We start from the raw sequence: 15,987 nt of genomic DNA, 5'->3' as shown, positions 1-15,987 counted from the left end.
TGCTTACTTATTATTGTCATAAATACGATCCGCAGTCTCTATATTCATATACATATACAGCAAAACTAACTTGTTATTACTTGTAGGAAATATAGGCAGTGAAAACTCCTTATCTAAAATTGCTTAAGAGTTCTGTTCTTGTAATTCATACAAATATACCTTCATGACTATCGAACTATTTTTTTATTAATACAGTTAATTTTTTTATTTTCAGAATTTATACGTAAAAAGTTACCATTTAAAATTGTCCACCGTGTCGCTAATGACAATATAAATGATTTTCTTGGCGGGTGGATGGACAACAGAGTAAGAGCTCTAATTTTTGAACCACGCAGTTTGATTAGGCTCCGATATCTACTAACCGCCTTTGAATTCTACGACCGCGTCACTTTTGGGTAAGATCTCTTAGCTTAGATGATAAATTGAATATTTTTTAATTCTCTCAGTTTTCCTTGCTGTACATAAGTATTCGTGTATCATATTTGTTAATACGAGTCACCGAAACTTTTCTCTTATTTTTTCGTTACTGACAGTAGTGCTTGAAAATTTTAATTTAGACGGATAAGAGAAAAAAATACAAGACAAACACAAGCTGCGCCATCTGCCGAACTGCCGAGTTCTTATGCAGAGCAGCGACAAAGCACACACGAACAGTATAAACCGCTGTCGGCACACACAAATTGACAAATATTTACCATTACTAAATGTCGAAGAACTAAAAAAAAAATTAAAAATCAGCACAGTTATAATTTTTTTTGAATAATTTTTTTCATTTTTCCAATGGGAGCTATATACTATAGTCGTCCGATTTTGATGAAATTTAAACCGTAATTCGGAAATATTTAACCATTACTAAATGTCGAAGAACTAAACAAAAAATTAAAAAACAGCAAAGTTATAATTTTTTTTATTTATTATTCCGATTGTTCCTATAGGAGCTATATGCTCTTGTCGTCCGATCCGGCTCGTTCAGACTTATATACTACCTGCAATAGAAAGGCAACTTTTGAAAAAGTTTCATGCAGATAGCTTTAAAACTGAGAGACTAGTTTGCATAGAATCGGACGGACAGACGGAGGGACAGACGGACATGGCTAGATCGACTCTACTAGTGATGCTGATCAAGAATATATACACTTTATAGGGTCGGAAACGTCTCCTTCACTGCGTTGCAAACTTCTGACTGAAATTATTATACCCTCTGCAAGGGTATAAAAATTCATGTATGAATCAAAGTTACTTCCAGTCGAGCAGAGCTGTCGACGAAGTTTATATACCCAGCCATTGCAAAAATAAAATCATCTTTAAAACATTTAAATTTCAAATTATATAAAAATAAATGATAACAAACAAACAAATCCCATTGAAGCTATGATGATTTTCACCCCAATTATTTGATGGTTCCTATGACAAATATATGGTGTTGTGTTCCGATTTGAATATAATTAAAAACGTAATTCTGAATTTTTAAACCATTTATATGTCTAAAAGAATTATAAAAAAATTGAAAATGAGAGAAGTAACAATTTTTTTAAATGTGTTTTTTTTTTAATATTCCGATTGTTCCATTGGGAGCTATATGCAATAGTCGTCCGATTAATCATATTTAAACCCCAATTCCCAAAAAAACAAACCATCACCAAATATCCAAGAACTATAAAAAAAATTAAATAACAGCAGAGCTATAATTATTGTTTTTTTTTTTCCCCCGATTGTTCCTATGCGAGATATAAGCTGTAGAGTCCCGACCCGGTTCGTTCCGACTTATGTACTACCTGCAACTGGAAGACAACTTTAGGGAAAGTTTCATGCAGATAGCTTTAAATCTGAGAGACAAGTTTGCGTAGAAACAGTCGGACGGACGGACAGAAGGACAGACGGTCATGGCTAGATCGACTCTCCTAGTGATGGATATGTCTTCTTCACTGCATTGCAAACTTCTGACTGAAATTATAATACCCTCTGCATGGGTATTACAAATAAATGGGATGCTAGATGATCATATAAAGAGAAAAGTATAAATTGGCAACAGACTATAGAAACTATAGACTATCAAATTGATACCCTATCCCGGATATCGAAGAAGCTATTGCACAGATAGAGGATAACAAATATATCTCAGTTATAGACCTGAAGAGCGGATCCCATAGAGATTCCATAGAGTAAACTTCCATTTGTACGACATTTTCAGGGAAAAAAATAATGGTTTTCAGTAAAAGGAAAAGCCAAAGCCTTAGAAAGGTATTCTACTTTTGTAAAAACGAAATAGATTTTCTGGGGTATACAATTTCAGAGGATGAAGTCAAGACAAACAGATAAAATAAATCACGAAATTCCCGATTCCAAAACCGTTTAAAGATCTCCGTTCATTTTTGGGCATGGCAGGGTCCTATAGTCGTTAACTTTGTAGCACACCTTTAACTATCCTTTTACGAGAGATGCATTACGAAAAACAAGTCTAGTAATAGTGGTAAAATAAACCTAAACAAAGATGTCATAAATGCATTTGGAAAACTGAAATTTAGAGTCATCTCCAGAATTCTCGGCATATCCAAATTCTGGAAAGGAATTTCCACTTAAATGCCTCATGATTTTACGTAGGCTCCGAACCCAAAAGATCGAGGAGAGGTAGAGCGTGGAAGTGGTAAGCAGGATCACCAGAAAGCAGGATAACAAAAAACAAAACAATATAAAATTTATATTTAATCGCCTAATATACGAAACAATGTATCAGCGCAGTATTATTACAAATGCAACATTAAAAGATACCACGAGCTATGAGAAATTATAAATCAAAAGGCAACTGTTTATGGGGAAGACAACCAAAATGCCACCCTTTATTTAAGAAATTGAACGCACGATAGGTTAAATCGAAATTATTTATTGATTTTATTAGCTGTGCACGGAGTTGCAGCGATTCTGTATTACTGACTTGCCGAAAGATTGACTTCAAATTTTTGTACATGTTCTCGCTGTAGCTCAGCTGAATAGATAACGCGACAAATGTAGCGATATAAGAAAGGCGAAGAACAATAATCATGCAAAGCTATATAACAGCCCTTCGTGTGCAGCGCACACCTATGAGCATTTGACTAGGTGTGGCTGTCTGCTCTATACATACTCCCCCCGTTGGAAGAGGTACAGTTTCAACCAGTCGCAGAGCGGTTAATTTGGTGACGGCCCTTTTGGTAGGACCTTAGCTGTCCATACCACAGCTACTCTGACGACGCCGTCCTTTCCGGGTATGACTTCATGGATGCACCCAAGCTGCCATTTTATCGGTGGAAGGTTGTCCTCCTGAAGCAATACAACACGACCGATTTGGATATTGGATGTTTTGATTCGCCATTTGCTTCGTTTTTGCAACAGGGACAAAAACTCTCTGCTCCATCTTTTCCAAAAGTGCTGCTGCATTTGTGTTACTCCTTGCCAACTGCTTAACCGGCCTTCGCGAAGATGAGTGACGTAAGGCTCAGGAAACGTTGTGTAGCTGGAACTTTTTAGGAAATGCTCTGGCGTTAGCACCTCAAAATTTTCAGCGTTTTCTGAAATTGGACAAAGTGGACGGGAGTTAAGGATGACAAAAATTTCATATGCAAGAGTTCTCCATTCATCAAGGGCTAAGATGGCTGTATCGACAACTCGGTAGGAGTGAACCGTCTCCCATAGACCACCGAAATATGGGGCACGCGGGGGTATGAACTTTCAATCAATCCCATTCGCTAAACAGAAGGTAGTTATCGAAGCCGTGTGCGGTTCGCTCAAAAATAACTTCTTCAGTTCCGCTGGCTCTCGTTTAGCGCCAACAAAGTTTGTCGCATTATCACTTATCACATTAAAGCTAATGAATCTTCTCAAAGCTGCAATGAAAGAATGCGTTGTGAGATCCTGAACGACTTCCAAGTGCGCAGCCTTCGTCGAAAAGCAGACAAAGATGGCGATGTATCACTTGTGGGGTGCTTTATTCCGGGTTTCTTGTGATAGAATGGTCCACAATACTCCACTCCTGTGGTGTGAAATGCTGGGTTAGGCTCAACTCGATCTGCGGACAGGCTACCCATCACGTGTTTCCAAGCCAAAGGCTTCATCCGAAAGCATGTGACGCATTTGTTGATGAAGCTAGCCACGAACTTTCGGCCTCCAATTGGCCAATACCTTTGCCGTAAAGCAGCGAGCAACGCCTATGGTCCTGCGTGGAAGTATTTCTCATGATAATAGAAGATAATCGCCCTGGTGACCGGATGATCCTTGGATAACAATATCAGATGTTTAGCCTCGTAGTTCAAGCTCGCATTTTGAAGCCTTCCATCAACGCGAAGCAAACCCTCGGAGCTAAGTATTGGCCTTAGCGAAATCAGCTTGCTCTTCGGAGGACAAAGTTTGCCCTGGCTAAGAACCTCATACTTCACAGCTATGTGAACCTGTTGGATGATCCTTTGAAGCAGAACGGTTCCGAAGCTGATCTCTGGTAGTGCTTTCAAGCTTCTGTACAGAATGGTGAGGCAAGAAAAATTGTGGTACCGCTGGACCCCTTAATGCGAGAGACATGTGTTTTAAGTTGAGGTACTCCTGTAGAAATGCCAAATACTGCGCTTTCAGATTGGAGTTTATATTTAGTTTTGATTCCAAACTTTTGAAACGAATCACCTAAAGTTTCGAACCCTGAAGCGAACCGAATATTGACTATTTTACAGGCAACGTAATTTACTTTGAAATGCTGTTCGCATCCTAAGTCCTCGACCTTCAACCTTCCAAAACCGCTTTACTACGGCAGCAAGTGTGTCATCATCTGAATGATCCTTGACAATGGCAGCCAAGACAGCTTTGCGATTTAACATACTTGACACTGCTCCAGAAACTATCCAACCAAGATTGGTGTTTTGAAGCGTGGGCAAGGTGCTATCTAAATGGATTTTCCCCTTAGCTTTTATTTCGAAGAACAGCCAAGCGCCAATTAAAAGATCAATTAGTTTTGATTGGTTGAAATAAGGGTCAGCAAGCGAAAAGTTTTGTGGAAGAAGAAGATTGGGACTCAAGCTTTAAAAACGGGAGCATTTTGGCCAATAATGATCTCTAGCATCGCAAAAATTGGCAAATTGAATGTTTTGAGTTAGTAGCAGAAGTAATCAGTACACTTGCGTTACATCTATGATTGCTATTTCCCACCTGAGGGTTTGGTGTTTGAATTACGACGGCTTGGTCCAAGTTTTCCATCATCCTGCACCTCTCCTCCAAGAAGGACCTTATAGCAGCGCAGGTAGATAGCTCAGCGATTGACAAATCATATTCCCATTTTTCACGGGTCCTTTGATGCAGCTTGTGTGTCACGATATGAATAAGAAATCCTTCCAGAATTTTTTGTTTAGTGGTTTCCAAAGCCACCCCTCAAATATTGTAATTTTTCAATATCACTTAGCTCGTCATCATTCCGGCCATTCTGAGTACGATCCTTAAAAACGAGCAATCTCTTGATTTGGCAATCGAGGTCTCCTAAATCTGAAAGAAAGATCCGCATTGTTTATAATATCAAAGGATGTAGAATTGGCCGCTGTGGCAATCTCTTGATTTGGCAATCGAGGTCTCCTAAATCTGAAAGAAAGATCCGCATTGTTTATAATATCAAAGGATGTAGAATTGGCCGCTGTGGAGTTCGGCAAATGCAGTTTGCGCAGAGCTGCTTAGGCCCGATTTAGTTTCCAATAAGACTGCAGAAAAATCAAACCGCGTATCTTATCTCCGAAAAGTCCAGTTTTTCCAGCGAAGTCTGTGCAGAATCGAATTTCAAGTTCATGCAGTTCACCCATTCCAGCCGCGCGAGGACATCAGCTTCATCAAACTGCGTACTAGCTCCAGCAGTTAAATAATCTTTCATTGCATTTAACTGCCGCAAAACGGAACGCACTTTGGCTCGGTAAAACTCGATGTCACTGGGAGCATTATTTTGAGGCTTAATCGCGTCTCCAGGGTTAAACATTTTTTAAATGTCAGACCGGATTCAGAGGGCAGGAAACACCCAACAACGTAACGGAACCTTTGACTTTGTTATTGTTCTTTTTACCTAAATTTTTGCCTAGCAACAGCGCATTGACTTGGCAAAGTAATATATGTGACCATACACATACACATACACCGCTATTTACACATATATTTTTGCAATATACGCGTTTAACAACAAATAATTGCGATTCACTTTATGTTTAATGTTTGCATCACAACACAGTTTTGCTTCTTTCACAGCGCGAAATGCTCAAAAAAGAACAAACGGCCGGCCGGCAGCGTGCACTTAGAGTTTTCGTGTGTTTGTGACCGAGATGCAGCAAACGACAGCGAAAATAAGTTATTGTTTAAACGATATTAAACAATGTTAAAAACCGAAATGCAGACTCCGATTAAATATTACGTCGGGGTCGACTAAATGTTAATGGGGAAGACAACTAAAATGCCACCCTTTAGTTTAGAAATAGAAATTAAACGAACGATAGGTTCAATTGAAATTACTGAATTGCCGAAAGCTTGACTTAAAATTTTTGTACATGTTTTCACTGTAGCACAGCTGAATAGATAACACGACAAATGTAGCGAGATATGAAAGGCGAAGAACAATAATCATGCAAAGCTATATAACAGCCCTTCGTGTGCAGCGTACACCTATGAGCATTTGACTAGGTGCTGGCGCTCTGCTCTAAACAGCAACTATAATTCAATACAAAATACAACTAATAAAAGAACTAAAATTATACGAAAATCTTCCAACAAGAAAATAATTTATTTTTTAACATAGAAGATTTATTAGAATTTGCCGAAATTAAATTACATTAAAATACATAATATATAAATACAAATTTACATAAATAACATTAGCCTTTTATCCATCCGCATTAAAAAAAGTACAAGAAATTGACGATATTTAATACGAAAATTTGCTACAATATTATAAAAAACTATTCACAATGAAAGAACCTTTCTAATCCCACAATGATAAGACAATTTGTAAATTATAATGTAAAGTTATTTACAATCAACACAAGATTTTTATGAAACACTTCAACAGACTTATTTAACATATGATACATAATCATGATAAGTGGCACTTCTGTGAAGCTCTGCTTTAAACACCGAAAAACACCTTAAACTCGGCTTAAAAAAACTAAAGACTGCTTACTGCAGCAACATTAACAAAACTAAAACACATAAAACTTCTTTTTGACCGAAATAAATCGGTTTTAAACTATAAAAATCGCACTTTTAAGTGCAACAACAAATCCCTTAAGAAACAGTGCATAGCACAACACAAGAGCACAGAGACAAAACACTCAACACAATAAAGCACTCAACCGAAAAACTCTCGTCCCCAACACAAATATGTCTTTCACAGAAAAGCGACTCAGGAAGGAAACTCTCTCCGATCTGACTCCGATGTTCAATTGCTTCACGCGATCGACCTAAGATTTTCCGAGCTAAAGGAAAGCCTTGCATGGGAAATCTGTGATGGTGAGGCACGTATAACCGGCAGTCTGGAGAAAAAAGTTTAAGTTAATAGCAGCTGACTGCATCGAACTTTCTCTGCGAGTCACTCAATTGGAGAGCGAGGTGAGAGAGATGGGGATGTTGAGGCAGCGGGTCCAGGAGCTGGAGGCGAAACTACTACAAAAACTGCCATGATCAGCGCGTTGAAAAGTTGGAGGCTAAGTGGGGTGCCTCCTGCAACGCACACGCGGAGTCTGAAGTCGACTGTGACTTGCGTTGGGATGGGATCTCACAAGTCCAGGGGGAAAATGTGAAAACACTTTGTCTCGCACTGTGCTTCTCTTTCAAACTCACCCCGCCGCCCAAAGAACGTTCTATTTTCCGAATGCGACCGCGAAAACCGACACTTACAGTAGTGGATCCAATTATAATAATTAATAATGAACATGTGCACGATAAAGCGACACTGCTGCGTGCGATCGGGGCATACCGAAAAGAAAACAAAACGCAACTGAGCTTAAAGCTCATCGGCCTAGAATCGCCAGCGTTTATATATATAAACGAATAGCTGAAAAAAACAAAATATAAAATTTTCAAGCGGGCGATGCATCTCAAGAGGCTGAAGCGCCTAACAGCTGTTTTCTCTCGCCGTGGAGATATCTTCGTAAAGGAGAAAGATGGAGGGGAGACCATTTGCGTGCAAAGCTTGGGCGAATTAGCTCAAATGAAGATTTGCACCTCCAATGAATTAGGTGCTCTGGAAGCTGCTAGTTGTGGGACTTTAACTGATAACTCATTTCGCGCCTAAAAGGCTTTTATATTTATAATCCATTCTTGAGAAATAATCAGTAATTTCATTATATTTATTTGTTTTGTAATTTTTTGTATACAGCGAGCGCAGCTAATATTTCAATTAAATAATTTAAAATGGGTGACAGCAATAGCATAAACATAAATCCAAATCGATCAAATAGCTATGCGATGTTAAGGATTCTCGGAAAGAAGAGAGATGGTCCTAATTGAAAAATTTAGATACCTCTTTATCAATTCGAGCGTCGATGTTATATGTGTGTCTAAAACTTGTTCCAAATTTGTGTGATGTTTTAGTTGAATGTGTTGGTTAAAATTTGCATTGCTCTGGTCGTGATAGTCATGGGTGGGGTTGCAATATATGTGAGTAAAAAGTTAAGTTGCACGTTTGTATGTAAACATTCAACCAGTAGTGCAATAGAATACTTATTTGTAGAGATTAAATTTAAATGTATATATCGACCTAACTGTCGGATTAACTTTGACCATTAAATTATTCAGAAGTCATTATAACAGGTCATTAACGATTTTAAGGTAGTTCCACCTCGCTGGGGATGAAGTTGTTTAACTCTGTGACGCCTACGCCCTTTACCAAAACCCGAAACTCGCTTTTGATTTATTTTTTGTTTTAAAACATGACCTCATATTCTTGACTTAATCACTTCACCTACAATACCTGAACCATACAATAGTTTTAGGGATTTGGAAATATCGACTAAGACCTTTTTATTACTGCGTAACGGGGCGTAAAATAAGTGGAGAAGGTACAGGACACCTCAAGCTTACGCGGTGTTTACTGATACCGCCAAGTCAAATTTCTATTCCCGTAAATTCAATAACGCATCTTTCACTCAAGTTTACGCGGTGTTTAATGATCTCGCCAAGACAAATCTCTATCCCCGTAAATTCAATAACGCATCTTTCACTACTCAGACATGGAAAATAATTAAAAATTTGGGAATATGCAAAGTTAAATCAAGACTTGAGCAAGACATAAATGTTAATGAACTAAATAAAAAGTTCTGAGGCTGCACAGTACCTGAAGTCACTGAACAATTTGTACCTGAAATAGTCTGTGATATTAGGTTAAGGTTTATGGTTTTTTAACATAAACACCAAATTTTTAAAAATACTGCTGCCAAAGATCCTTTCATACATAACGTATACCTTTAATACTGCACTGACAAAATCTACATATCCGGACTGTTGGAAAACGGCAAAAATAGTAGTACAGACCCATTTCAATTTTACCATACCTATTAAAAGTATTTGAAGATCTCATGGCTAACCAAATTAATAAATTTATGCCCGACAGTGCAATGCTTAATAAAAATCACTCTGGTTTTAATAATTCAGCACATACCTTGATTGCAAAACCATCAAGTCAAAGTTCTATAACATGCGCTGAAAAGAGTTCACCCAAACGGAAGTCACGAGCACCGAACTTTCACTTTTTCTGCTAACGGTCGTGGGAAACCTACAACACTCAAATTCCATCGGTGCACACTGGTCCCAAAGTCCAAAATTTGTGCAGTAATTAGAAAAATGGAAATATACGCTTGAAACTTGGTACAGTTAATGGTTGTTGGATATTAAAAGCCTGTGCAAAAATTGTTTGCGATCGGGCCACGCCTTCCTTACCTCCCCTTATAAACAACAAAATTACTCATACGTCCGTTTGTCAATTGATATTGCTTTCAGTTTTACATGGCTTAGATTTTAGTTTCTTATCAGAAAATAAATTTTTTAAATGAAAAAATAACTAAAATAGAAAATGAGGAAAGTTTTCGGCTAATTTTATTTATTTTTTTTATCACATATATTTATTAAATTAGTCATTTTCTACATCTAATCAAAAGAATAGTCATTAGTAAATTCAGTTGTGTCCAAGTCATCTCCATCATCATGTGCAACATCTGTATTAATATTATTATTTAAGAAATTGACATTTGGTTGTCTTAACAGGTGAATAACCTCTGTTGGATAACTGTTGTATTTTTTGTTGGCAAGTAGTCTATCGTTGATGTAAATGCTGGAAACAAATGGATCCGACGAATCGAGTGCTCTACAAAAAACATCTGTCATGGTATTCAGTCGACTATTTTGCCTTGCATGCGAACGTTTTATTTATTTATTCCTTTAGGCCTGCACTTATCTTTTGCAGCGATAATTTTTTTTTAGCTCGGATAAATGTCGCAATTCCTGCATTTACTTTGCAGCCTTATGCTCATATACTGTTTTTTTGTAAAACCGTTTTCAATTAAAAAGTCTAAGGCTTCTTCTGGAGTGAAAGGTACAGGCTCTGCTTTGGAAGATATTTCCTCAACGGTCAATCGCGCCTTTTTTGCAGCCAAGTTTGCTGCATGAGCAAGAAGATTAACGTCGTTATTATTTTTAGATGAAAGATCGGCAGCTAATCTTTGCTTTAATCGGCAACTTCCTGTATCATAGTTAAGTCGTGGGCGTCCTGCATTTTTGGGGGCCTCTTCCATAAAATCAGATGGTAATAATTTGATTTTGAAACGTAATGCGAGCCAATTTTCATGCTTCTTCTTAAGTCTTGAAACATCCCGGTTACAATTGTTTAACCGTGTTTTTAATGCAGCAACAAAGTTTGCTATTTTCTTGTCTATGGAGTTCTTTTATGTTCCTTTAATGTTTTAATAATATGCTGCAGCACAAAATCATAAATACTTTTATTTTCAATTTCATTTGCCAGCCAAACCTCTACCATTTCAGCATAGCTCAAATCGATGTTGTCTGTCAAAAAACAATATTTCATGGAATCGGGCAAAAACGGGCAAAAAAAATTAGTGTAATCAAAAAATATATATGTTAAAGATAACATCTGTACCAATAGTTTCTTAAATACGATTAAATACTATATACCTTTATTCCACGGAACACGATAAAAGTTAGGTTAGAATTGCTAAAACACATAACATCACAAAAACACATATTAATAAAGAAATTACACATATAACGAATATTGCAATATTACATAATATTTCACATACCTACACAATTATCATCCATTTTGAATTATTGCAATCGAGATATTAGATTTTACACAATTTGTTTTCAAACTTTGCATTAATTTCACGAGAAAGCAATGCCAAAGTTTGCGGTAAACGATCAGCTGATTTCCAGGGCTGCGAGCGATCGCAGGGATGCAATTTCAATTGAAACTCTATTATTTTCAATTGCCCTGAATATTACTCTATCGCAATAAAATATTGTTTTTGCCCAACTCTTAAAAAAAAATTGGATTCTTGCACAAATTTTGGACTTTGGGACCAGTGTGCGGTGGTTGAACGCGATTAGCTGTCCATCCACCAACTATGACATTGGACAAATTGCATCAGCCAATTATAATAATGAATGGGAAACTGCAACAGCGACAGGGACCAATAACAACAAAGGACGTCAGCAGAAGCAGCTCAGCGGCAGAGACGGTGGCAGCGATGGAGCGACGAGTAGCTATAACCATTTATTGTTAATCATTAAGTAAAGCAGAATTTAACGATGCGCACCAAGGCCGTGTGCACAGGATGCTGTGATGCTGTGATGGGCCGAACTTAAGGAGTATTAACCAATCGAGAGGTATCGCTAAAAAAATAGGGATTACATCCGAATGTGAATATTTTAAAAGTGTATTTATCTAGTCGAATGCTTATAAATTTTTCGTTACAAAGTTTGATATCAGATATTTTGTATGTTGAGGGTTCGATTGTCACGATCGTCCCTTTTTTTCCTCGTTAAGAATTGTTTCTGTTTGGTAAAGTTCAATGGAAAAAAGTTTAATATATTCTTACAAATATAGTAATAGCTTAACTTTAATTTTTGTACATTAATACATAAATATTTCTATACCTATATATATAGTGATTTATATTTAGTATCAAGGACGGCATAAAATCGGTTTGTTGGTTTGGTTATATGTTAACTCCATTTATGGTCCCACTATCTAAAATAAAGGAAGAGGTCCATCCAAACACAGAAGGAGAAGGGACATTGTGAATTTATTAATTTTTATTTATTTATATTATTTTGTCTGTTTTGCAGTTGAGCACACATTTTTAATACTTACTTTAAATGTTTCCAAAACTTACTGCATACTCCGCTCTGTATGCGTCTCTTGCGGAGGGCTGCATACCTCTGATAAGTGTGAACTAAAAAACGAGCCAAATAGCAAAAACTGCAGAGGAGACCACACAGCAAACTGCAAAGGCTGTCCATTATATACGGAGGTCAAAAGTCGGATCAACCAATGAGTGTCAACAGCTCGAACTCACCGCACACCATTGATACCTTCCAAATCCACACCTGAAGTTTTGTTTTCGTCAGCAGCCCAATCTTGACTCGGAAGTTCCACTATAACTAAAAACGTAAGCTTTGCAAGCGTTTTTCAGATCATGCGAGCCATAGAAAACTGTATTACGCAATTATAAAACCTAGCAATACACATGACTGCGTTTCCCCTGGTTTAAGTACACACTGGCCTAGTGACTCCAGAAAACTGCCAGACTTGATTGGCTTCGAAGTAATAAAAAACATCCCACGAAATCTGTTTATCGCCAGTTCTCTCTCGGATATATAATCAGACCACTGGCCTGAGCTCTTTAGCCTAAGCCAACAGCACGTTATTAATGACAACCCCGTCATGTTAACCTCTAACAGCACAAACTGGCTCAAATTTAAAAATACGAAAGTTCGCACATTGAACTTACACCACAGATTACCGGCGAAGATGACATCAACAGTAGCGTAAGCATGCTAGAGTCAGTTTTGACTTCAGCGGCTCGAATCGCTTCAAAATGTGTTCCAGCCAAATCCAAGAACAAACGTGCATAATATAAGAGCGTATACGCTGTTGGTACCATATGCCAGCTGTTCAACGCGATGACAATTCTGGGTTGCTTCCCCAAAAGGTGGAAAAATAATTTCTGAGTCCTTTACACTATATATATAAACTATATAAACTATATATAATATAGCTATATAAACATAAATGTACAAAAATTAAAGTTTAGCTTTTGCTTTTTTTGTAAGAACATATTAAACTTTTTTTTTATTGGACTTTACCAAACAAAAACAAATCTTAACGAGGTTAAAAAGTCGTGACAAAATATCTGAATATTTTGTAACGAAAAATTAATAAGCATTCGACTAAATAAATTCACTTTTTAAATATTCCCATTCGGACCGCTTTATTGAGGTATTTTGCTATCACAGGAATTTTTTGTGTCAGCGTGTCGTATGGGTACACTTAAAAAGTTTATTTAACAAGTCGAATTTTATTCAATTTTGAATAACTTTTGAAGGGAGCATCAGATCCAAGCCAATTCGACGCGTATTTTCAACAAATTTTAACTGTACTAGAAAAGTGAAATATTTTACCAACCCTTGCTCAAGAATTTCACCTAAAAAAATGTTTAGAATACCACTTTTACCGCCCTTTCTCTGGAATCAATTAATTTTTCTAAAGTCCAATCAGTATTTTTTAAGCGATGCCTTTCGATTGGTGTATAACTCGTTACGATCGGCCCATCACAGCAGATTTTAGATTCTGCGGCTATATACTATTCCACTGTGCACACGGTCTTGGTGCGCATCGTTAAAGACTGCGTTACTTAATGATTAACAATAAATGGTTATAGCTACTCGTCGCTCCATAGCTGTCACCGCTGAGCTGCTCTTGCTGACGTCCTTTGTTGTTATTGGTCGCTGTCGCTGTTGCAGTTTCCCATTCATTATTATAATTGGCTGATTGTCATAGTTGGCCAATGTCATAGTTGGTGGATGCACAGCTAATCGCGTTCAACCACCGATGGAATTTGAGTGTTGTAGGTTTTCCACGACCGTTAGCAGAAAAAGTGAAAGTTCGGCGCTCTTGACTTCCGATTGGATGACTTTTCAGCGCATGATATAGAACTTTGGCTTGATGGTTTTGCAATTAAGGTATGTGCTGAATTATTGTTGTAATGATTTCTACGCGTTTGGCTATGGTCTAAGCTAAACTTGGATATACAGCATTTTGGGTGTCAACGCGACTGTCCTCAGTAGCAACAGAGTGCAGGTCCAAAAGGAGATGTCTCATCTTGTGCTTTTGTGGAAGCTGTTATGTCCTCTATGCCTTTTTATGAATTCTGAGAGCAGACATGTTATAAGTTATAACAGGACAATGGCAGATCCATAACTTATGGAAGAATCTATAATTCCCTTACTTCAGAGTTTTTAAAATACCTTCGTGTTTGGGTATGTTTAGTTCCTTGACCAACTGTAGCGATAAGACTTCATCCTTCGTTGGGGAGTTTTTTGTCCAGTTAGACAACTATTTGTATTTGTATTTTATTATAAAATGTTATCCTAACGCTACAAGCTTGGCACTTATAAGTTAATGCGCTGGTCACTAACTTTTGCAAATATTTAAGTGTATCTTATATAAAAAAAATTATAAAAAAAAAAGCCTAAGTCGCCTTCTAATTATACCCTGGCAGAGGATATTATAATTTCAGTCAGAAGTTTGCGACGCAGTGATGGAGATATTTCCGACCCTTTAAAGTACTTATATTCTTGAGCAGCATCACTAGGAGAGTCGATCTAGCCATGTCCGTCTGTCCGTCCGTCTGTCCATCCGTCTGTCCGTCAGTTCTTAAAGCTATCTGCATGAAACTTTCCCAAAAGTTGCCTTTCTATTGCATATAGCTCCCATAGAAAGAATCGGAAAAATAAATAATAAGCAAATATACAACTAAGTTGTTTTTAAATTTTTTTTAGTTCTAATATAACTTCATATAGTAATGGTTAAATATTTTTGAATTCGGTTTAAATTTCATCAAAATCGGACGACAATAACATAAAGCTACCAAAGGAACAATAAAAACACTTAAAAAAATAAATCTAAAAAAATGTAACTATTCTATTTTGTAATTTTTTTAAAAATTCTTTTTGAATTATAAATAATTTGACAGTTCAGAAATATGTTTTTAATTTTATTAAAATTGGAAAACGATATCATATAGCTACCATAGTAACTATCGAATAATTAAGCTTCAAATCATCATAGCTTCAAAGTTTTTAAGCACATACGCAAGTAAATCATAATTTTAATGCTTTAAAGAATATTTAATTTTAGCAATAGCTGCAAGAAATAAAAACTTCGGATTGCCGAAGTGTGCTTCTTTTCTTGTTTTACTTATAGCACTAACCATACAACATATAGACTGGTCATTTCATACAAGGCATTTGGACACAAAAAACGGATCGCGGGAGGTCCCCCGTGCTCACAGCAGCAGGTCCCTGCACTTCGTGTGCGTTCGGGTTTTTTGCTCTCTCATTCTTATTCTCATTTTTATGCTCGCGCACTCCTTGCACGAGTCCAGCCGTTCAGTCTGCCTCTCTGCGCTTTTTGAAGAAGGCTGCCCTGCGCTTGAATTCGTCTTTGTATGTATGCGTGATCATTCATTCTCATACACGGGTGCATGTGTGCGTTTATTTCATTTCGGCGCATCAAGAATATTTTGTCTTTTGCCACTTTTCAAACTTGGTACCCTAAGAATATGGGCGTATTTACTATTGGGTTATGATAAAAATATGAATATTATATGTTCTAATATATTTATTTGTTTACAAATTCAAATAAGTGGTAGCAGTAAAATGTTTTACATATATGTATGTATTCGAATTTATAGAAATCAGTCCACTGAG

At 37.0% G+C, this 15,987-nt stretch overlaps 1 protein-coding gene across 1 annotated transcript in view; it reads left to right on the top strand.

Annotated features, from left to right (window-relative positions):
- The first annotated feature begins 212 nt into the window (after window positions 1-212).
- LOC128264920 (dnaJ homolog subfamily C member 16) overlaps window positions 213-15,987 on the top strand; it is a 208,288-nt gene continuing 192,513 nt past the window's right edge. The window contains exon 1 of the mRNA XM_053000639.1: window positions 213-395. Coding sequence (XP_052856599.1) covers window positions 295-395 — 101 coding nt within the window. The 5' untranslated portion in view covers window positions 213-294. The remainder of the gene's footprint in view (window positions 396-15,987) is intronic.

The sequence above is a fragment of the Drosophila gunungcola genome, unplaced genomic scaffold (assembly GCF_025200985.1).
Source record: "Drosophila gunungcola strain Sukarami unplaced genomic scaffold, Dgunungcola_SK_2 000085F, whole genome shotgun sequence".
Classification (NCBI taxonomy): Eukaryota; Metazoa; Arthropoda; class Insecta; order Diptera; family Drosophilidae; genus Drosophila; species Drosophila gunungcola.
This window is presented reverse-complemented; position numbering and strand designations above follow the sequence as displayed.